The following is a 23,048-nucleotide window of genomic DNA, read 5'->3' on the forward strand; positions in this document are numbered from 1 at the left end:
AGGAGGAGGTGAAGAGGCAGAGAGCGCTGCGGGAGGGGTGGTGAGAAGGAGGGCTGACGAGGAGAGATGAAGGGGACCTGAGGAGCGAGGCGAGAGGAGGATGCAAGAAGGAGGAAGCGCCGCACGACGGGCGGCGAGGAATGAGCGATGTCGAGGAGGGACGGAGGCCTGCAAAGAGAGAGACGGGGAAGCAAGGGTGCCATAGGGAGGGGCATTGAGGAGGGAGGGACGGCACGATGGGAGAGGCGGCAAGGAGGAAAGAACGGTGAAAAAGAAGGAGCAGGTAGGAAAGACCAAACCGACGCGCGCAGCATTTCTTGACTAAAGTCTCATCTCCTCCTTCCTTCCCCCTCCCTTCATTCAGAACGCGTTCGTCCTTGGGGCGGCTGGAGCGTACGACTGGTCGGGAGGGCTGTTTGAGTTCCGTTCGAACACCAAGGTCTTCATCAACGAGACTCGACGCAAGGAGGACATGAAAAATTCCTACCTGGGTGAGAGGGGGCAGTGTGAGGTAGCTACGGAAACGGGAAGGGGTGTAGAGATCACAGATACGGGGAAGCGTGCAGGGAAGGGAAGCGCCACCGAAACGGGCAGGAATGTGTGGAAGGAACCGTGTCACAGAGACGAGGAGTATTGTAATTGTAATCTAGGGTAGTTTGGAAAGGTCTGGGATAGTTAGCAACTGTCTGGAATAGTCGGAGACGGTCTGGAATGGTCTAGGATAGTTTGCCACAGCCCGGGATCGTCCAGCAAGGCCTGGGAGGAGATGAGAAAACTGGGAATTTCCGGGGGTAGTCAAGGAAATTCTGGTAAGGCTTTGGAAGACCGGGTTAGACCTCAGAAGAGCAAGGAGCTGGAAAACTAAGACAGTAAGACCAGCCCTGCTCCTGTCTTCCCAGGATACAGCATGAAGGAGGCAAAGAGCCCGTCTGGAACGTTTTACGTAGTGGGAGCCCCTCGCTACAGACACCGGGGCCTGGTCCTGGTCTACCCTCAGTCGAGGACACGATCGACATACACGGCGGAAATTGAGTGGGAGCAGGTGAGATCATCCTCTTTCTTCGACAACCCTCCCCCCTGTGCTTCTCCCTCCCTCCCGCTTTCCCTCTTCACCGCGTTGCCTCACCAACCCTCCCTCTCCCCTCCTCAGGAATTCTCCTCTGTGCTCACTCGCTCACTTGCTCTCACCTCGCCTTCGACTACCCTGCGTCCTCATCCTCCCCGACCCCCCCGACCCCCACGTTCACTACACAGTGCTCAACCAATCCCTCGCACCTCAAAGCCCCTTCCTCTCCTCTCTCCTCATCACGTCTTCCTCACCCTATCTTTTTACTTCCCCTCCCGCTCCCTCCCTCCGCGGGTCTCTCTCATCATCCTTCTCTCCCATTCTCCCATATTGCCATTCCACCCCCCGCCCCCGCACTCACCGAAGCACTGAGGACACGCTATATTGACAGATCGGCGCGTACTTCGGCGCGGAACTGTGCGCGGTGGATCTGAAGGGAAATGGGTTGACGGACCTGCTGCTGGTGGGCGCGCCCCTGCACAGGGGACAGGACGCTGGGGGGACGGTACTTGTCTACAAGTTTCTACAGGTATGTCTAAGCTGAGGGAGAGGATGGAGAGAGGGTAAGTGCAGAGGACAGGGAGGTGGGGGAAGGGAGGAGGGCAGGGAGGAGGGAATGGAGAGATGTAGGGGAGGAAATAGAGGGAAGAGGGGGAAGATGGACAGGAGGAGGGAGAAGGAGAGGGGGAGAGGGGAAGGAAGGGAAGGTGGGGAAGGAGGAAAGAGAGACGGAACGATGGGGAACGGAGGGTTGGAAGGAGGGATGACAAGAGGGAGAGAGAGAGGGACGAAGATGGGGAGAGTGACTCTCTAAAACTCTTTTCTCCGCTGTCCGTCCCCCCCCCCCCCCCCAGGGCACGTTGGACCTCCAAATGCGCTTGACTGGTATCCGGGGGGAGCCCCTGTCCCGGTTCGGGACGGCGATCGCCCAGCTGGGCGACCTGAACGGGGACAGCTTGTCGGACGTGGCGGTCGGGGCGCCCCTAGAGGACGAGAAGAGAGGTGGCGTCTATATCTATCACGGGACGAATATTGGGCTGAACTCGGTTCCCGCACAGGTCAGTCTGTCCCTCCCAGCATCCGTCTGTTCCTTCGTCCCTCGGGCTCTGTGACCGCCCACAGCCCAGTCAATCACTCTGTCCCTCCATGGCCCTTGCAATTCGGTCTGCCTCTCCGTTCCCCTATCCGTCCCTCCATCTCTCACTCCCTCCGCCTTACTCCCTCTCCCTCAGTCCCTCGCTCTGCCCTCCCCTTTCCCCTCGCCGTCCTTCAGTCAGGCGGTCGCTCAGGTCAGTCTGGCCCCGGTTGCTGGCGATTAGCTGTTTCCAGGTAGCGTTGCCTGTTATCGGTTGCTACGGAGAGCATTTTCCCAGCCAGTGCAGCCTTTAACCGGCTGGTAGGAAGTACCTGCTCCGGGGTGGTGCTGCCTGGAGCCACTTGCTCGGCGTGGCCCTGTCGCTAGGACGGTGTGTCTGATACCACTACCCAGATCTGTTCTTACTCCCTCCCGACAGCACATCCGCTCGTCCGCCGTGCAGCCCGGCCTCCAATATTTCGGCCGCGCCATCCACGGCGCCCTGGACCTCAGCGGCGACAGTCTGGTGGACATCGCGGTGGGCGCCATGAACAAGGTCTTCGTTTTTCGGTAGGCGTCCCCCACATCTCCTCCGTCTGAGCTCAAGAGAGTTGGGGCCTTCACGTTACCGGGTGTGAAGTAGTCTGTAGTCTGTCTTGGTCCAATCACGTAGACGACAAGGGCAAAAAGTCTCACCGGCGCCTCTACCTCCATAGGACCATAAGGCGCAGGAGAAGAATTAGACCATTCAACCTATCGAGTGCTCCGCCATTCCATCGTGGCTGACTTATTATCTTTCTCAACCCCATTCTCCTGCCTTCTCACCGTAACTTGACGCTCTTGGCTGATCAAGACCCTAACAATTTCGGCTTTAAATATATCCAGTAAATTTGTTTTCCGTAGCCGTCTGTGACTCTCAGGAGATTAAAGAAATTCGGCACGTCCCCGTCAACCCTCACCAATTTTATCGATGTATCGAAGACCAGAGGACACGGGGTCAGAATAGCGAAACGTCCCTTTAGAACAGAGGTTAGAAGGAGTTTCTTTAGACAGGAGGTGCTGAATATGGGGAATCTATTGCCACAGACGGCTAGAGTTAAAGTCAGGGTCGCTGGGCAGCGCGGCGCGAAGGGCCGGCGGGGTTTATTCCGCGCTGTATCCCAAAAAAAACGTATTTTATAAATCCTTGTGATTTTCTCTGGACTCTTTCAAGCTTATTAATATCCTTCTTGTAGGTAGGTGACCAAATCTGCACGCAATACTCCAAATTCGGTCTCATCAGCATCTTGTGCAATTGTGTATCTGTTACACTTTACTCCTTTCGCCAGGAAGAGCGGGATCTCCCAGTGGCCACGCATTTTAATTCCACTTCCCATTCCCATTCCCGTATGTCAGTATATGGCCTCTACTGTCGCAGTGACGCCACACTCAGGTTGGAGGAGCAACACTCTATATTCCGTCTGGGTAGCCTCCAATCTGATGGCATGAACATTGATTTCTTGAACTTGAATGCCCCCCTCTCTTTCACCATTCCCCATTCCCATTTCCCGCTCTCACCTTATCTCCTTATCTGCCTATCACCGCCCTCTGGTGCTCCGCCCACTTTTCTTTCTTCCATGGCGTTCTGACCTCTCCTATCGGTTTCCCCCTTCTCCAGTTCTCCAGCCGTGTATCTCTTTCACCAATCAACTTCCCAGCTCTTTACTTCAGCCATCCTGGCTTCATCTATCAGCCTGTCATTCTTCCTCCTCCCCCCCCCCCACTTTTTTTACTCTGACTCCTCGTCTTTATTTCCCCCCTCCAGTCCTGGTGAAGAGCCTCGGCCCGAAACGTCGACTGTACATTTTTCCATAGATGCTGCCTGGCCTGCTGAATTCCTCCGGCATTTTGTGTGTGTTACTTGGATTTCCGGCATCTGCAGATTTTCTCTTGTTTGTGACTGGCCAATTTATTCGTCATTCCGTATTGTTCTACCTTGTTCTACCTCCTTGCACTGTGCAGTGAAATGATCTATGGTATTCAAAACAAGTTTTTTTCACTGTAAATGTGACAATAATAAACCAATTTATTAACTGGGGGATGGAAGTGATGAGGGAGATTCAGGCCCACACTCTAGAGGTCAGTTCTAGAGCGGGATAGAAGCTGTCCTTGAGCCTGTTGGTACGTGCTTTTAAACTTTTGTATCCTCTGGTAAATCAGTTTAACGCCGTCATATGTACCGAGGTACAGTACGAAACTCGTTTTGCACAATCGATCAGATCATTACACGGTGCATTGAGGAAGATCAAGGTAAAACAATAACAGAATGCAGAATAAAGTGCAACAGTTGCAGAGAAAGTGCAGTGCAGGCGGACAATAAGGTGAAAGGGCCACGATGAGGTCGATTGTCCGTCCGGCTTTTGTATTTTCTGCCTGATTGAGGGTGGGAGCGGAGAGAAACGAGAATGTCCGGGGTCTGAACTGAACTGAGAAGTGAGTGATCCTTGAGGCAAGAGAAAGCGTCGACAGAGTCCAAAGAGGGGAGGTTGATTTCCATGATGCGTCGAGTTAAGCTTTAACTCCCTGGGGTTTCTTACGGCTGTGAGTAGAGCAGATACGGAACCACGCCGTGATATATTCAGATACGATGCTTTCTATGGTACATCAATACAAAAATTGGCGAGGCTCGACAGGTCCTCTTGCCGAATTTCTACAGCCTCTTGAAGAATTAGAGGCGTTGTTGAGCTGACTTACCCGACTTCTACGTGCCTGGGCCAGCAGAAGCGATTGGTGAAGTAAACTCCTGCTGATATAAACATCACTCCTAGTGATGTAAACTCCTGGTTTGAAGTTCTGAAAATTCTCGAGCAGACAAGCATGGATGCACCGCCCCTGTTGGTGGAATGGAGAGAGAAGAGGGAGGGAACGGGAGTGAGAAGGAAGTGGGCAGGGAGAAAGGGGCGAGACGGGTGGAATGGGGAGTGGGGGAGGGATGGGAGGGCGTTGGAGGATAGGAGTGGACAGAGAGGGACAGGCTGAGGAAGGACGGAGGGATGGTGAGGAGAAGAGGTGACGGATAGGAAGCGGGGGTGACGCGGAGAGATGGGGGGAGTGGAACAGAGAACGGGGAGAACAGAGAGAGAGCGGGAAGGAGAAGGGGAGAGAAAGAGGGCGAGGTACGGCGAGAGGGATGGGGAGGGAGAAGGACCCATATATGGGAGAGAAAAAGACCGTCTGTGCTCTGTGCAGTGACGGGTGCCCGTCATCTTTCCTAGGTCACGCCCAGTTGTGGATATCCGAGTACGCATCACCTTCACCCCGGCCAAGATCAAGTTAAAGGACGTGGACTGTCCGGAGAACGCTCCAGCGAAACCCACCGTGCAAATGGAAATGTGTTTCACCCTGACAGAACTCACCAAGAAACTACCAAGTAAAAACACCAACCTGATACAAAAAGCAATACCACCCTGGGGTTAGATCGCAGCCTATAACCGATTCGCAGGAGTGCCTGTTATTCTATACATAAACCCTCAAAGGCATCTAATTAAATCCCAGCCTGAACCAACTCCCGGGGGTCTGTTATTCTACATATAACCACCCGAACCGCTGGATCAGATTCTAGCCTGTAACCCACTTCTGTCGATCTGATCATTCTATTTATACACCGCCGAAGCCCTGGATTAGATCCATTTTGCAACCCATTCCCTGAGATCTTTTATTCTATATATAACCCCGCCCTCCACTAGAACCCCTTGAATAGTGGCCAGTTTGCAACTCACTCCCGGGAATCTGGTATTCAATATAGAAGCCAACAAAGGCCCTGGATTAGGTTCCAGTCTGTCATGGAACCTGCCCCGTGAACGAACATAGGGCGGTACTGCACAGGAACTAACCAATTAGGCTATCACCTTCTGCTGAACTAATGGCACCTCATCCTTTCTGCAGACATAATGTCGACATTCCACTGTTCCCTACACATTCATGTATCTGTCTAATAGCTTCCTTAAAGAGCTTTATAAGACCCTCCACCAGTACCCCCCTCCCCACTGGCAGCACTTTCCAGGCTCCCGCCGCTCTGTGTTGTCTAGGTACGAAACCCTTTATAGGGTTGGAAAGGATAGGAGACAGAGCCGGTTTAAGAAGATAAGGGGTGATGGGGAGGAGTTCAACATGGCAGGGGATAGGTGAGGGGAATTTGGTTTCCCTCATTCCAAAGACATCCTCGCCCCTTCTCTCCCCCTCCACCCGTCCTCATGACCCGCCCATCAACTCCCTCAGATCCTCCAACTTTTTCTCTTTATTCTCCTCTCCCACCAGATCCCTTCCTCAGCCCTTCCACTCTCCCACCGATCAGCACCCAGCTTCTAACATCATCCCCCCTCTTTCCCACCAAATTCTCCAGCACTCCCCGCTGCCCTCACTTGGTCTCACATTTTTACCTGTTAGATTGTTTTCTTCTCATTCCTCCACCTTCTTACTCTGCCTTATCCTTCCCGTCCTTCCCAGTCCCGCTGAAAGGTCTCATCCCGAATCACCGACTGATCATTCTCCTCCACAGATGTTGCTCCGGCTGTGTGTGTGTGTGTGTGTGTGTGTGTGTGTGTGTGTGTGTCTGTGTGTGTGTGAGAGAGAGTGTGTATGTGTGTGTGTGTGTCTGTCTGTGTGTGTAGATGTGTGTGTGTGTGTGTGTGAGAGAGAGTGTGTATGTGTGTGTGTCTGTCTCTGTGTGTCTGTGTGTGTGTGTGACAGTGTCTGTGTGTCTCTGTGTGTGCGTGTGTCTGCGTCTGTGTGTTGTGTGTGTGCGCGTGCGCGTGTCTGTGTCTGTGCGTGTGTGTGTTATATGCGTGTGTGTGTGTGTGTGTCTGTGTGTTTGTGCCTGTGTCTGTGTGTCCTCGTGTGTCTCTGTGCGTGTGTGTGCGTGTCTGTGTCTGTGTGTGTGTATGTGTGTGTGTAAGTGTGTGTGTGTTGTGTTTGTGTGTGTGTCTGTGTGTGTGGGTGTTATGTGTGTGTCCGTGTGTGTGTGTGTGTGTGTGTGTGTGTGTCTGTCTGTGTGTGTGTGATATGTGTGTGTTTGTCTGTGTGTGTGTGTGTGAGAGCGAGCGAGTGTGTGTGTCTGTGTGTGTGTGTCTGTGTGTATGTGACTGTGTCTGTGTATCTGTGTGTGTCCCTGTGTGTGTGCGCGTGTGTCTGTATCTGTGTGTGTGTCTGTGTGTGTCTGTATGTGTGTGTGTCTGTGTGTAAATGTGTGTGTGTGTGTGTGTTGTGTTTGTGTGTGTGTCTGTGTGTGTGTGTGTTATGTGTATGTGTCTGTGTGTGTGTTATATGTGTGTGTTTGTCTGTGTGTGTGTGTGTGTGTGTGAGTGTGTGTGAGAGAGTGTGTGTGTGAAAGAGTGAGTATGTCTGTGTGTGTGTTGTGCGTATGCGTCTCTGTCTGCGTGTGTGTGTGTGTGTATATATATGTGTGTGTGTCTGTGTGTGTGCGTTATGCGTGTGTGTGTCTGTGTGTCTGTGTGTGTGTCTGTGTCTCTGTGTGTGTCTGTGTGTGCGCGTGTGTCTGTATCTGTGTGTGTCTGTGTGTGCGCGTATGTCTGTATCTGTGTGTGTCTGTGTATGTGTGTAAATGTGTGTGTGTCTGTGTGTGTGTCTGTTTCTGTGATATGTGTGTGTTTGTCTGTGTGTGTGTGTGTGTGTGTGTGTGTGAGACAGAGAGAGCGAGAGAGTGTGTGTGTGTGAGAGAGCGAGTGTGTGTGTCTGTGTGTGTGTTGTGTGTGCGTGTCTCTGTCTGCGTGTGTATGTGTCTGTGTCTGCGTGAGTGTGTCTGTGTGACTGTGTGTGTACGTGTGTGTGTATATATGTGTGTGTGTCTGTGTGTGTGTGAGAGAGAAAGAGAGTGTGTGTGAGAGAGAGTGAGTGTGTGTCTGTGTGTGCGTTGTGTGTGTGTCTGTGTCTGCGTGACTGTGTGTGTATATGTGTGTGTCTGTGTGTGTGTGTTATGCGTGTGTGTGTGTCTGTGTCCGTGTGTGTGTCCGTGTGTGTGTGTGTGTGTGTGTGTGTGTGTTATGCGTGTGTGTGTCTGTGTGCGCGCGCATGCAATACCTTGAGATTCTCTTTAATCTCAATTGTGAAGGACTTTCCATGTCTTTGTTCCCTGAAGTCTACGCTGGTCCCTTTACTACCCTCAGGGTCTCTGCTCTACAACCCTTTGGAAAATCGATCTTGAAGGCAGAGTACAGAGTTAACGGCAGTGTGGGGGAACCACGTCCATAGATCTCGCAAAGTTACCGCACAATTTTATAGGGTGATTAAGATGACATGTGGCGTTCATTAGACAGAATTAACTAAATTCTGTGAGTTCAGCCGCGAACTAATGTTCCAACTCTATAACCCCCTAATTAGAACACACATGAAGCATGATTTTCGTTCTGCTCTCCTCATTATAGGAAGGATGTAGAAGATTCAGGGAGGGTACAGAGCAGATTTACCAGGATGCTGCCTCGTTTAGAGAATATGTTTCATAAAGAAAGGTTGATCGACCAAGGACCTACGAGTGAAGAAGGATGAGCAGCGACATGATAGAGGTTTACAAGATAAGAGGCATGGATAAGTGGATAGTTAATGCCTTTTTCCCAGGGCGGAAATGGAAAATACTAGAGGGCATTGCTTTAAGGTGGCTTGAAACCATAAGCCATAGTAATAGGATTAGACTATTCGGCCCATCAATTCTGCTCCGCCATTCCATCATGTCTGATTTATTAATCGCTCTCACCCAGATTCTCGTGCCTTCCTGCTGTAGCCTTTGATGGTCTTACTAACCAAGAACCAAACAACCTTCGCTTTAACTAATCCCAATGATTTAGCCGCCACAGACAATGGTGGCGATGAATTCCACAGATTCACCACCCTCTGGCTAAAGAAATTCCTCCTTATCTCTTCCATTGAGGCCGTGTCCTCCGGTCCTAGACTCCCCGATTACTGTACTGTATAGGGAACATGCTCTACACGTGTACTCTATTTACATCTTTGAATATTCGATCGTTTAAATGTGATCCGTCTCCCCATTCTTCTAAACTCCAGCGAGTACAGGCCTACAGACATTAAACATTCCCCGCGCCTGGAAAGCACTCCCCGAGTTAGTTTTAGAGGCAGATACATTAGGAACATTCAAGGGAATCTTCGACAGGCTAGCTCATGCGTGCAGACAATGGAGGGAAGGGTGAAGTTGGTGGTGGGGCAGGTTGAAAGGCCGGCACCATATCGTGAACGAAGTGCCTGCACTGTGCTGCACTGTTCCATGGTCTAAATATTTGGTTTAAATATACTCAGTGCCTTGGCCGCCACAGCCAAGTGTAACGATAAATTCCACTATGCACTACTGTCTGGCTAATGAAATTCCTCCTCAACTCTGTCCTAAACGGACATCCTTCTATTCTGAAACTGTGCCCTCTGGTCCTTGATTCCGCCACCATAGGAAACATCCTCTCCACATGCACGCAGTCTAGACCTTTCAAAATTTAATAGGACGTTTGAAGACGTTCCCCAAATACTCGGCTCCATCTTCACTCTCGGATCTCCCTTCATTCTGTAGAGAAACCGGACTTTAAGCTGTTCACCAAGATGGTGCTGGATCCCAGCCGCAAGGTGCGCAGGGCCGAGATCACGAAGCTCCCGCCCCAAAACTTCACCCTCTCTCAGGGACAATGCTTGCCGTCCAAGATTGAGATTCAGCTGGAGGTGAGCACGGGGTCCAGCGTGCGGGGTGGCGGGGTGGGGAGAGCGGTTGGGCGTGATGTGTTTCCGCTGCCCTAGTAGGCTCCGCCAAGGGCTTGTCTCTGTGGGTGGGGCTGGCGGGGGCTGCTTAGAGGTAGGGATGGGAGAGCTGGAGGGGGGAGGGGCTGGAAGGAGTGGAAGAGTACAGGGAGAGAAGAAGTGTTTGAGTGTGAGTGGGGGTGTAAGAGAAAAGAAGGGCGTGGTGTTGGAGTTGGGGACGAAGCTGGAGAGAGGGAGGAAAGAAGGGGAGAGAGGAAGGAAGGAAGATGGGAGGAAGAGGGAAGGAAGGGGAGTAGGGGAAGGAGAAGAAGAGGGGTAGAAAATCATGGGAAGGATAGGAAAGAAGGGAACGGGGAGGGAGGGGAACTGTGGGACTGGAGGGAGAGTGGAAAGTGGAAGAGGGATTGTGGGTGTGGGTGGGGTAAGAACGGAGGGAGGGAAGCAGCGAGAGGGAGACAGAGAGAGGGGAAGGTTGGCTGAACAATTGGCCTCCTATCTGTGGAAGAATCTACCCTTTTTCACCGTATTTTACTGTAAGAGAATTTACCCTGTTATCAAACAGAAACAAAGGAACCAACCTCAGTATACGGTTAACCCTTTAATAGGTGATCACGGGGAGCCGTTGCCTCACGACTCCGCCAATGTCAGGTTGTATAAATTTATACAGTAAGGTTTGGGTACTAGCCACCAGCTCAACATACTTAGTCAGTGATTTCAAGAAGTATTCGTTGGGTATCAGCCAAATCACAAATGTTTCCATGCGGTACAGAAAAACAGAAGTACACGCCCACACTCAGTTCCTATCTTAGCCAGACACTCTCGGACAAAGGTGAAGAATACTTCATTACTGGCGTGATCTATTGCTAGCTATTGTTATCTAGCACATTCAAGGCAGCTTCTACGTCTAATCCTGTCTCCCTCATGACCCAGATCTTGGGCAAAGCTTAGCTAGGCAAGCTTAACAACATGTAATTCAAAACTTAATTTTCGTCCACAGTCCCCTTCATTTTGATCATCAGATCAACCTTATCCTTTGCCCACCTCTTCAGAATATTGCTCCTCTATTTCCCCGGGGTAGGGAATATCATACCCAAGGGGTAACGCCTCATGTTTAAACGGTCTTCTTCATCATATCTGGACCGAAAGGTTCCAGTTTAACTTGCGGGGATAATTTTACAGGAGGAACCGGAGGCCGAGCTATCCAATAACAGGCACGTCGTGCAATCGCGACCGCTAGTCTGATTCATTACCAAAATTAGCCCCCAATGGATGAGGGTTCCCCACCATAAATCAGTCTTTTCTCTGCAGCTACTCCTTCCCGGTAACTGACCTGTCCTGTTTTCCCAGCACCAGCACTTTTCAGCTGTCTGAGTGGCTACGTGAAATCTAGGCACATTGTGATTGTGAAATTATAGTTAGGCGTACAGCATCCCCCAAAGCAATTTCCCGTAAAGAATACCGATCCGATGGACATTCACGGAGCGTGTTCTCCTGTTGATTATAATGCCCTCCTGCACCCATTCCTTCCTTTTGCCTGGCCAGTAGTTTTTTTAAAATTGCTGGTTACTTTATCGAAGCATTCTTGCTCCTTCTCGTTGAGGGGAATTGGCTTTACGCGCAGGGATCTCTAGACACACCCAACATTAGTCCGTGTGACATCTTCATAAGCTCAGCCCAAGTAAGGTTTTCCCCAGCAAAACTAACCCCCAATAGTTCACACTACAAAAGTAATTTCCGAAAGTTGCGCCGAACATGTCCCTAGCTTAGAAATTACTAGGCTTACCTATAGCCCTCTATTTTTCTAAGCACCTTGTACCTATCCAAAAGTCTCTTAAAAGACCCTATCGTATTCGCCTCCACCACCGTTGCCAGCAGTCCATTCCACACACTCACCACTCTCTGAGTAAAAAACTTACCCCTGACATCTCCTCTGTACCTGCTCCCCAGCACCTTAAACCTGTGTCCTCTTGTAGCGACCATTTCAGCCCTTCTGTCAAGAAACCTTCCTGAACACACCTAACAAACTCCACCCCATCTAAACCCTTGCTCTAGTGAGATGCTAATCGATATTTGGGAAATTAAAATCTCCCATCACGACAACCCTGTTACTATTACACCTTTCCCGGATCTGTTTCCCTATCTGCTCCTCGATATCCCTGTTACTATTGGGCGGCCTATGATAAACACCCAGTAAAGTTATTGACCCCTTCCCGTTCCTAACCTCCACCCACAGAGACACGGTTGACAATCCCTCCATACCTTTTCTGTAGCCGTGACACTATCTCTGATCAACTGTGCCACGCCCCCACCTCTTTTTCCTCCCTCCCAGTCCTTTCTGAAACATCTAAAACCCAGCACTTGAAGCAAACATTCCTGTCCCTGAGCCATTCAAGTCTCTGTAATGGCCACCACATCATAGCTCCAAGAACTGATCCACGCTCTAAGCTCGTCCGCTTTGTTCACAACACTCCTTGCGTTAAAACAGACACATCTCAAACCTTCCGTCTGAGCGCGTCCCTTCTCTATCACCTGCCTATCCTCCCTCTCGCACTGTCTACAAGTCTCTATTTGTGAGCCAACCGACTCTTCCCCAGTCTCTTCAGTTCGGTTCCCACCCCCCAGCAATTCTAGTTTAAAACTCTCCCCAGTAGCCTTAGCAAACCTCCCCGCCAGGATATTGGCCACCCTCGGATCCAAGTGCAACCCGTCCTTTTTGTACAGGTCACACCTGCCCCAAAAGAGGCCCCAATGTTCCAGAAAGTCAGAGGCTATTTCCCAAGGCTGAAATGGCTGCCGCCAGAGGGCACAGGTTTAAGGTGCTTGGGAATAGGTACAGAGGGGATGTCAACGGGTAAGTTTTTTTACACAGAGAGTGGTGAGTGCGTGGAATGGGCTGCCGGCAACGGTGGTGGAAGTGGATACGATTGGGTCTTTTAAGAGACTTTTGGATGGGTACATGGAGCTTAGAAAAATGGAGGGCTGTGAGTAACCCTAGTAATTTCTAAGGTAGGGACATGTTCGGCACAACTTTGTGGGCCGAAGGGCCTGTATTGTGTTGTAGGTTTTCTATGTTTTTATGTTTCCATGTAACTTGCATTTCGCTCCGTGTATCCAATCAGGCTTTCCTTGGCCTTTCACAGCAGCCCTTGTCATCAGAATTTCCTGATAGGGCCCTTTCCACCTGGAGAAAGCGGGTTTCCCTGATCATCTTTACATGTACATAGTCTCCAGGTTTAAAGGGGTGAGTGTTCCCTTTCCCCCGACTGAGGTAAGGCAGCAGCTACCTGTCCTTGATTTGCCCTTATTGCTTCGCCTAGGTTTCTATGGTTTCTTCATTGGTCCAGAGCAGGGACGTTTTTTACATCCTGGCGTTCCTCTGACCACCGGAGGCAATAGGTGGAATAATACCCCACTAGTTTTAGTAAGCCGCCATGTTCTTGGGTTAATACTGCACTTGCGAAACCCTTCTTTTCATTCCCATACATCAGTAAACGGTTTGCCGTATTCGGGCAATCCTCATTATTTTAATCTCGGACAAAGGTGAACAATACTTCATTACGTGCATGTTCTATTGCTAGCTATTGCTAGCTCGCACAAGCAAGATAGTATCTGCGTCTTATCCTGTCATCCTTCTGACGTAAATCTTGGGTAATACTTAGCTCGCAAGCTTGACAACAAAATTTAATTTTGTTCCACAATACCACCCGCTATCTCCATCACTCTCCACCTCCCCTCAACAACCCTCATCCTTCCACCCTCCCACCCTCTCCTCTGTCTCCACCTCTCTCCCTTTCATCTAACCCCAACTCCTTCCTCTCTCTCCTCTACTCGCCCCTCTCTCATTCCCCCCTCTCTCCACAGAACTGTATCCAGGACACTTTCAACCCCATTATTTTGGAAACATCTTACACAGCCGTTGGCATTGGTTCTGGCTCCCTACCAGCGCCTATCCTCAGTACCAGCAACACCGGGACCTGGACCGGCAAGGTGAGTGCAGGGAGACGGCGGGGAACAGGGGCTGGGGGTTGGGGTGGAGAGAGGGGGGAGGGGAGGATCGTGGAGCGAGGAGTGGGGAAGGGGAAGGGTCGGGGAGGGGAGAGGGGAAAATGAGAGTGAAGACAGGGAGAGGGAGAGATGGGAGGAGGACAGACGGGGAGAGGTCGGGACGGAGACAAGGAGGAGAGGTTGGGAACTGGGAGCGAGGTAGGGGCCCTGAGGTCAAAGAACTGAGGTGTACCTTCATACAGTTACCGTTTGAGAAGCAGTGTGGGTCCGACAACGTATGTACCGACAAACTGAAGGTGGACTTCAGCCTTTCCGGGTAAGGAAATTCCACCCTCACCCCCCCCCCCGCCCGCCAAGCCCCCTTCCCTCCTCCCAACCACCTCCCTCCAAACCTCTCCCACTGTTCCCTCCAGGCTAGACGGGTGCATGGCCGCACATTAACTGAAATGCTCAGTTGGAATGTTTACATGTTAATATAATTTTGAAATTATCCTAATCTAATTTTGAAATTTACTTTAATATTACTGTTAAATGCCCTGTATTTAATGTTATATGTTAATGAATATAAAGTTTCGAAACAATAAACGCACCACAACCTTTGCTTTGAAGCATTTGAGAGCTTCAACATACTTACGTTCGTTGTCAGTGTTTCAAGTTACGGCATTGTTATAAATTGTAACAATAAACACAAAGTGGAAGTCAGTAGCTCGTTGTTAATAAACCGGAGGCCCACTGAGCGCCTGCCGAAGTTTAGGCAACGTTAATGTTGAAATACGCCATTTCATTGTACCCTTAATTAATAAATAACATCAAACGTATGTAATATGTCAATTTATACACTAGGTACTTTTTGTGTGTATATAACAAAAAATAACCAAACATTTAAAGTGCCACGCAGTTTTCAGACCGTGTAAAAAATTCTGCTCGGAGCAATGGCTGGTACGTTGGAACGCTGCTCCCCTCCAGCTTTCCAAACCCCTGCAGTCCCCTTCCCCTCTTCACTGTAATCCCTCCCCTCTCCTTCCAACTGAATACCTCCCATCCCTCCTCGACTAACCCCTCCCTTCCCTATACCCCTCTCCATCTACAAAATCCCCTGCACCCTCCTAGTCTCAGTGACACCTCCATCTTCTATATACCTCCCCTCCCCTCTCCCCCCCCACATCGCCTCTTCATTACATCCTCTTCCCTCCACTCATCTCACCTACCCCGTCCCTCCCAATCCCCAAAGCTCCCCTCCCCTCCTCCCTTCTCCTACTCCCCCACCATCTTAGTGACCCTCTCCCTCCCCTACACTGCTGCTCGACTCTTTAAGTCCCTCTCACCCTACCCGCAGGACGCAGTACCTCGTGGTGGGCAGTCACACCACCCTCACTCTGGACGTCACGCTGGTGAACGCCGGGGAGGACTCCTACTTCACCACGGTCACCTTCCTGATACCACATGGAATCTCCTTCAGAAAGACCATGATCATCCAGGTATGGTTGTGGTTCTGCGCGTCCGGAGGGAGGGTGGTCAGACCACAAGCCGCCCACCCCGCTTCCTGCACACCCGCTCAAGACCCCGACTCGGGTTGTGAGAAACTAGAGGTGATGGGTTAAGGGTGAAAGGTGAAATGTTTAAAGGGGAACGAGCAGGGTGGTGCAAGCGTGGAACGAGCTGCCGGGAGAAGCTGTGGTTGCGGCTTCATTGCAACATGTAAGAGAAATTTGGATAGATGCATGGATGGGAAGGGTTTGGAGTGATATGCAGGTAAATGGGACTAAACAGAAGACCAGGCTGGCACAGACCCGATGAACTGAAGTCCCTGTTTCTGTGTTAATGGAGTCGTATAGAAAACTGTCGGCACATTGGCCGTCCCAAATCAGGGCATTGAGTACAGGAATTGATATGTTGTGTTGAAGTTTTACAAGACGTTGGTTGAGGCCGAATTGGGAGTATTGTGTGTAGTCCTGGCCACTACCTACAGGAAAGCTATCAATAATCTTGAAAGAGAGCAGGAAAGTTTCACACGAATATTGTCAAAGAACTTGAGGACCTGAGTTATAAGAAAAGGCTGAATAAGTTAAGATTTCATTCTCTGGAGTGCAGAAGAATGAGGAGGAATCTTAAAGAGTTGTACATAATAATAAGGTATAAAAAGGGTAAACGCAAGCTAGCTTTTCCCCTCAGGTTTGGGTGAGAGTAGAACTACAGGTCACTAATTTAGGGTGAATGTTGAAATATTTAAGGGGGATCTGAGAGGGTATTTTCTTCACTGAGAGCATGGTGAAAGTGAGGAATGAGCTGCCAGTGGAAATGGTGGATGGGGGGTGGGGGTTCAGTTGCAAAATTCAAGAGAAATTTGGATAGGTACATGGATGAGAACTATATGAAGGGCTCTATTCTAAGCACAGGTCAGTGGGAGTAGGCAGGAGATCGGGTCAGCAAGGAATAGACGGGCTGAAGAGCCTGTTTCGGCTCTACAAGGACCTTAAGACAACAATTCACTGTGGTTTGCTTCACCGTGCGCACCCCCACCCCCCCCCCACCCCACAGACAGACAGACAGACACACACATGCACACACCCTTCAGAACCCAGGCCCCAAGTACCGTGTAAGCCACTCTCCCCTTTCTCTTGGCTCTGCCACACCCAATATCTTCCCCCTTTCAGTCCAGCCGCCGTTCGACCGTCAAGTGCGAGGATGCCAAGAAGGAACCCACCTCGGTTTTCCGAAACGTGCACTGCCAGGTTAGCCAACCCGTCTTCCGGACCAACAACATGGTGAGTCCAGGACTTGTGGCGTGGTGTGTGTGGAATGGGGGTGGAGTAGCGTGTATGTGGTGGGGAGGAGTTGGGACTGTCGGATAGGCCTTCGGACCGCGGGAACGGCAGCCCCCAATCTTGTTGATATGTGGTAGCAGTGCAAGAATTATTTAAAATGTCTATCAGTTACAAAAAGAAGCTGCGTGGCGTGGTAGCATAGCGGTTCAGACATCGCCTTACAGAACAGACGTCCTGAGTTCAGCTCCAGCCGCTGCTTGTCAGGAGTTTGTATGATCTCCCTGTGACAGTGTGGGTTTCCTCCCACATTCCAAACGCCTACAGGTTGGTAGGTTGATTGCTTATTGTAAATTTTACCATGATTAGAAACCACAGAAAAACTACAGCACAGAAACAGACCTTTTGGCCCTTCTTGGCTGTGCCAAACCATTTTCTGCCTAGTCCCACTGACCTGCACACGGACCATTCCCTCCATACACCTCCCATCCATGTATCTGTCCAATTTATTCTTAAATGTTAAAAAAGAACCCGCATTTACCACCTCGTCTGGCAGCTCATTCCACACTCTCACCACTCTCTGTGTGAAAAAGCCCCCCAATGTTCCCATTAAACTTTTCCCCCCCTCACCCTTAACCCATGTCCTCCTTTTTTTTTCCTCTCCTTGCCTCAGTGGAAAAAGCCTGCTTGCACTCACTCTGTCTATACCCATCATAATTTTATATACCTCTATCAAATCTCCCCTCATTCTTCTACCCTCCAGGGAATAAAGTCCTAACCTATTCAACCTTTCTCTGTAACGGAGTTTCTCAAGTCCTGGCAACATCCTTGTAAACCTTCTCTGCACTCTTTCAACCTTATTTATATCCTTCCTGTAATTTGGTGACCAAAACTGAACACAATACTCCAGATTCGGCCTCACCAATGCCTTATACAACCTCACCATAACATTCCAGCTCTTATACTCAATACTTTGATTAATGTACCAAAAGCTCTCTTTACAACCCTATCTACCTGTGAAGCCACTTTTAGGGAATTTTGTATCTGTATTCCCAGATCCCTCTGTTCTACTGCACTCCTCAGTGCCTTACCATTTACCCTGTATGTTCTACCTTGGTTGGTCCTTCCAAAGTGCAATACCTCATACTTGTCTGTATTAAACTCCATCTGCCATTTTTCAGCCCATTTTCCCAGCTGGTCCAAATCCCTCTGCAAGCTTTGAAAACCTTCCTCACTGTCTACTACACCTCCAATCTTTGTATCATCAGCAAATTTGCTGATCCAATTTACCACGTTATCATCCAGATCATTGATATAGATGACAAATAACAATGGACTCAGCACTGATCCCTGTGGCACATCACTAGTCACAGGCCTCCACTCGGAGAAGCAATCCTCTACTACCACTCTTTGGCTTTTCCATTGAGCCAGTGTCTTATCCAATTTACCACCTCTCCATGTATACCTAGCGACTGAATTTTCCGAACTAACCTCCCATGCGGGACCTTGTCAAAGGCCTTACTGAAATCCATGTAGACAACATCCACTGCCTTCCCTTCATCCACTTTCCTGGTAACCTCCTCGAAAAACTCCAATAGACTGGTCACAGATGACTTACCACGCACAAAGCCATGTTGACTCTCCCTAATAAGCCCCTGTCTATCCAAATGCTTGTAGATTCTGCTCTCTTAGTACTCCCTTCAATAACTTACCCACTACCGACGTCAAATTTACCGGCCTATAATTTCCCGGATTACTTTTTGATCCTTTTTTGAACAACAGAACAACATGAGCCATTCTCCAATCCTCCAGCACCTCACTCGTAGGCACCAACATTTTAAGATATCTGCCAGGGCCCCTGCAATTTCAACACGAGTCTCCTTCAAGGTCCGAGGGAATACCCTGTCAGGTCCTGGGGATTTATCCACTTTAATTTGCCTCAAGGTAGCAAGCACCTCCTTCTATTCAATCTGTACAGTTTCCATGATCTCACTACTTGTTTCCCTTAATTCCATAGACTTCATGCCAGTTTCCTTAGTAAATACAGACGCAAAAAAACCCATTTAAGATCTCCCCCATTTCTTTTGGTTCCGCACATAGCCGACCACTCTGATCTTCAAGAGGACCAATTTTATCCCTTACAATCCTTTTACTCTTGATATACCTGTAAAAGCTCTTTGGATTATCCTTCACTTTGACTGCCAAGGCAACCTCATGTCTTCTTTTAGCCCTCCTGATTTCCTTCTTAAGTATTTTCTTGCACTTTTTATACTCCTCAAGCACCTGATTTACTCTCTGTTTCCTATACAATTCATACAACTCCCTCTTCTTTATCAGAGTTGCAATATCCCTTGAGAACCAAGGTTCCTTATTCCTTCACTCTTCCTTCAGTTAGTCCTGACGAAGGGTCTCTGCCTGAAAAGTCGACTGCACGTCTTCCTAGAGATGCTGCCTGGCCTGCTGCGTTCACCAGCAACTTTTATGTGTGTTCCTTATTCTTATTCGCTTTGCCTTTAATCCTCACAGGAACATACAAGCTCTGCACTCTCAAACCTTCTCCTTTGAAGGCTTCCCACTTACCGATCACATCCTTGCCAGAGGACAACCTGTCCCAATCCACGCTTTTTAGATCCTTTCTCATTTTTTCAAATTTGACCTTCTTCCAGTTTAGAACCTCAACCCTAGGACCAGATCTATCTTCATCCATGATGAAGTTGAAACTAATGGTGTTATGATCACTGGAACCAAAGTGCTCCCCTACACACATTTCCGTCACTTGTCCTAACTCGTTTCCTAATAGGAGATCCAATGTCGCATCCTCTCTAGTTGGTACCTCTATATATTGATTTAGAAAACTTTCCTGAACACATTTTACAAACCGTAACCCATCTAGACCCCTAACAGTATGGGAGTCCCAATCAATATGTGGAAAATTAAAATCCCCTACCAACACAACTTTATGTTTCCTGCAGTTGCCTGCTATCTCTCTGCAGATTTACTCCTCCAATTCTCGCTGACTATTGGGTGGTCTATAATACAACCCCACTAATGTGGCCATATCTTTCCTGTTTCTCAGCTCCACCCATAAGGACTCAATAGACAAGCCCTCTAATCTGTCCTGCCTGAGCACCGCTGTAATATTTTCCCTAACAAGCAATGCTACTCCCCCACCTTTTAATCCTCCGCCTCTATCACATCTGAAACATCGGAACCCTGGAATATTAAGCTGCCAGTCCTGCCCCTCCTGTGGCCAAGTTTCACTAATTGCTATAACGTCATAATTCCACGTGTCAATCCACGCCCTCAACTCATCCGCCTTCCCCGCAATACTCCTAGCATTGAAATATATACAGCTCAGAAGATTTTTACCACCACTCACAACCTTTCTATTTTCGGCTTTGCTTGAACTTTTAACATCATTTATTTTCACCCCAGCCCCACTATCAACTCTGGCACTCTGGTTCCCATCCCCCTGCAAATGTATTTTAAAGCCTCCCCAATAGCACTAACAAACCTCCCTGAAAGGATATTGGTCCCTTTGTAATTCAAGTGTAACCCGTCTCTCTTGTACAGGTCCCACCTACCCCAGAAGAGGTCCCAATGATCCTGAAATCTGAAACCCTGCCTAGGCTGGGTTTAAATCCGGGGATTAGTGGAAAGCGTGACTCCAAGGCCGGATTAATTAATTAATTGATTGATTGATTGATTAAACAGTGGAACAGAGTAATATCGTGGTGTTCAGGGGTTCGTGGACCGTTCCATACTCACTGCCGGTGCAGAGAAGGTGTTCCTGAATCACCGAGTGTGCGTCTTTAGGCTCCTGTACCTCCTCCCTGATGGTAGCAATGAGAAGAGGGCGTGTCCTGGGTCGGGGAATTCCACCTTCCTGAGGCACCGCCTTTTGGAAATGTCCTCGGCGGTGGGGAGGCTAGTGCCTGTGATGGAGCTGGCAACCCTGCAGCCTTTTGCGATCCTGAGCATTGGCGCCTCCGGACCAGACGCTGGTGCGACCAGTCAGAAAGCTCCCCATGGTGCACTGTAGAAACTTGCTGGCGTCTTTGGTGACGGAGCAGAAGACTAACGAAGTGCATCCGCTGGTGTGCCTTCTATCACCCTCAACGGGGAAGGCTGTGCTCATGATGAAGCCCTCTGCGGCTTCCTGCGACCCTGTCCACTGGAGGCTCCGTAACGGGTGAGGTGTACGTGGGCGGGGGAAGAGTACACCGCGATATCTGACAGGGTGGGATGTACTGGACTTCTCTTTCTCTCTCTCTCTCTCCCCCCCCACCTCCCAATCTTTCCTACTCACTGCCTCGCTATCTCTCTCCCCTCGCCCTCTCACCCCGCCCCCAGTCTTTCCCACTACCAATCTCTCAGCCTCACTATCTCTTGCTCTCTCCCTCTCTAACCCCTCGCCCTTTCACCCCACCCACCAGAGATACCGGCGAGGGTTATAGAAGGCGGGGGGGGGGGGGGTGGAAGAAACCGAACCCATCGGCTACAGTTTCACACTTTGCTCCCGTCGCCCTCCCATGAACGGCATGCAAGGCTAGTTTTTCACTGTACCCTCATTACGTGGGACAATAATATACCGATTTACCAATTCTTTCTTCTCCCGCCCACTCCCCCAAACACCCCATGGTCTGGCAGAAGATACAACAACCTGAAAGCACGCACCACCACGCCCATAGACAACTGACCCGCTGTTAAAAGACCACCGAACGGTTCTTTTGTACAATAGAGCGGGCTCCCGACTTCGCAGCGTAGCTTGCCGTGGCCCTGCACCTTACTGCCTGCCGGCGCTGCGCTTTCCCTGGAACTGTAACACTTCACTCTGCGTTCTGTTGGTGTTACTACCTCAACGCGCTGACGCAATGATCTGATCTGTACGAACAGTCTGCACGACGAGCTTTTCACTGTCTCTCGACACATGTACCAATAATAAACCGATTCCATTCTCCTGGCACAGGTGAAGTTCAACACCACCTTCGACGTAAACTCCAAGGCCTCGTGGGAGGACACGGTGACGATCAGCGCCAACGCTTCCAGGTAACAAGGAGCGGCACCTTTTTACCCCTGCTGCACATCCCGCTCTCCCCTTCCCCTCCTGGCTGAGCTCCCAGTCCAGGAATCTCATTCTCTCCGTTCTGGGACCTCTGCTGTTTGGGATAGATGAAGGCGACTTCCCAAACAGAATCAGGTTTATCATCACAGACTTACATTATAAGATAGAACTGTAGTTTTCTCTCATTCCTGTGCCTACCCTTAAGAGTATCTCAAACGTCCCTACCGTAGCTGCCTCTACCACTACCCTAGCAGTGATCCACACAACCCACCAGCTTCTGTGAAAGCTAATTCTACCTCTGATTTTCCTCTACTTTCCCGAACTGGATATCCTCCAGTATTGGCCATTCCTACTCTGGGGGGAAATGTGCTGGCTCTCCACTCAGTCAGCCTCCACTTTATGCAGCACGCTCCAAAGAGAAAAGTCCTACAAGTAAAGGGTCATACAAACCCGGGCTGTTTTCTCTGGAGCGGCTGAGACTGACGGGAGACCCGATAGAAGTTTATAAGATTACCAGAGGCTGAGTTAGGGCCGACAGAGTGGAAATTGCAAAGAGAGGGTGTGCCTTTAAATTGAAAGGTGAAAAGTTCAAAGCAAGCTTTTTTTAAACTCACAGAGCATGGTGCGTGCCTGATACCTACCGGAGAGCGGTGAGGCGGGAAATCACATGACAAATGTATTCATATGGTGAATAATGTCACTCTGTCTCGCATTGCTTTCCTCCTCAGTGATAATGAGGCCCGTAACACAAAGGAAAGCTTCACGGAGATGACAGTTGGTGTGAAATATGAGGTCAACGTGATCGTCAAGGGGTGCGTATCTGACACGTGGTTCCGGGTGGGGCGGTGTCCAACACCCAGTCCCAGACGGGGTCCGGGGGAAGAATGCTGTTTGTCCGCCACCCGGTCCCAGACAGGGGTTGGGGGAGAAAGCGGTTTGTCCGACACCCGGTCCTGGGGTCGGGGAGAGGAGAGGCCAGTGTATCCGATGCCTGGTCCCGGTGTGTGGGTGGGGCAAGAAAACGGCATGTCCGATGCCCGGTCCCGGGGGAGGGGAGGGGAAGTGTGTGGAAAGATGTTGTGTCCGGTGCCCGGTCCTTGGGGGGGGGGGGGGCCTAAAGAGAATGGTCTATCTGATGTCCCGGGGAGGGGGGGCAGGGGGAAAGGAGAGAATGTTGTGTATACTGGGATATTCCGTAGGGTAACACTGCCTGTTCTCCATCAGCATTCAGTCCACTCAGTACGTTAACTTCACCACCACTGCAGAGGACTCTAAGACCATATCTCACGCTTACAGGGTAAGTACTCCCCATATCTATAGTTCTGCCCT

At 50.0% G+C, this 23,048-nt stretch overlaps 1 protein-coding gene across 1 annotated transcript in view; it reads left to right on the top strand.

Annotated features, from left to right (window-relative positions):
- LOC140204727 (integrin alpha-M-like) overlaps positions 1–23,048 on the top strand; it is a 45,918-nt gene that overhangs the window by 14,969 nt on the left and 7,901 nt on the right. Inside the window, exons 11-24 of the mRNA XM_072271458.1 lie at positions 365–491; positions 900–1,042; positions 1,458–1,595; positions 1,921–2,124; positions 2,581–2,711; positions 5,396–5,550; positions 9,706–9,851; positions 13,749–13,874; positions 14,135–14,208; positions 15,229–15,370; positions 16,547–16,657; positions 21,624–21,703; positions 22,448–22,531; positions 22,944–23,016. Of these exons, the coding sequence (XP_072127559.1) occupies positions 365–491; positions 900–1,042; positions 1,458–1,595; positions 1,921–2,124; positions 2,581–2,711; positions 5,396–5,550; positions 9,706–9,851; positions 13,749–13,874; positions 14,135–14,208; positions 15,229–15,370; positions 16,547–16,657; positions 21,624–21,703; positions 22,448–22,531; positions 22,944–23,016 (1,734 nt within the window). The remainder of the gene's footprint in view (positions 1–364; positions 492–899; positions 1,043–1,457; positions 1,596–1,920; positions 2,125–2,580; positions 2,712–5,395; positions 5,551–9,705; positions 9,852–13,748; positions 13,875–14,134; positions 14,209–15,228; positions 15,371–16,546; positions 16,658–21,623; positions 21,704–22,447; positions 22,532–22,943; positions 23,017–23,048) is intronic.

This window comes from Mobula birostris, chromosome 11 (genome assembly GCF_030028105.1).
Source record: "Mobula birostris isolate sMobBir1 chromosome 11, sMobBir1.hap1, whole genome shotgun sequence".
In the NCBI taxonomy this organism is placed as follows: domain Eukaryota; kingdom Metazoa; phylum Chordata; class Chondrichthyes; order Myliobatiformes; family Myliobatidae; genus Mobula; species Mobula birostris.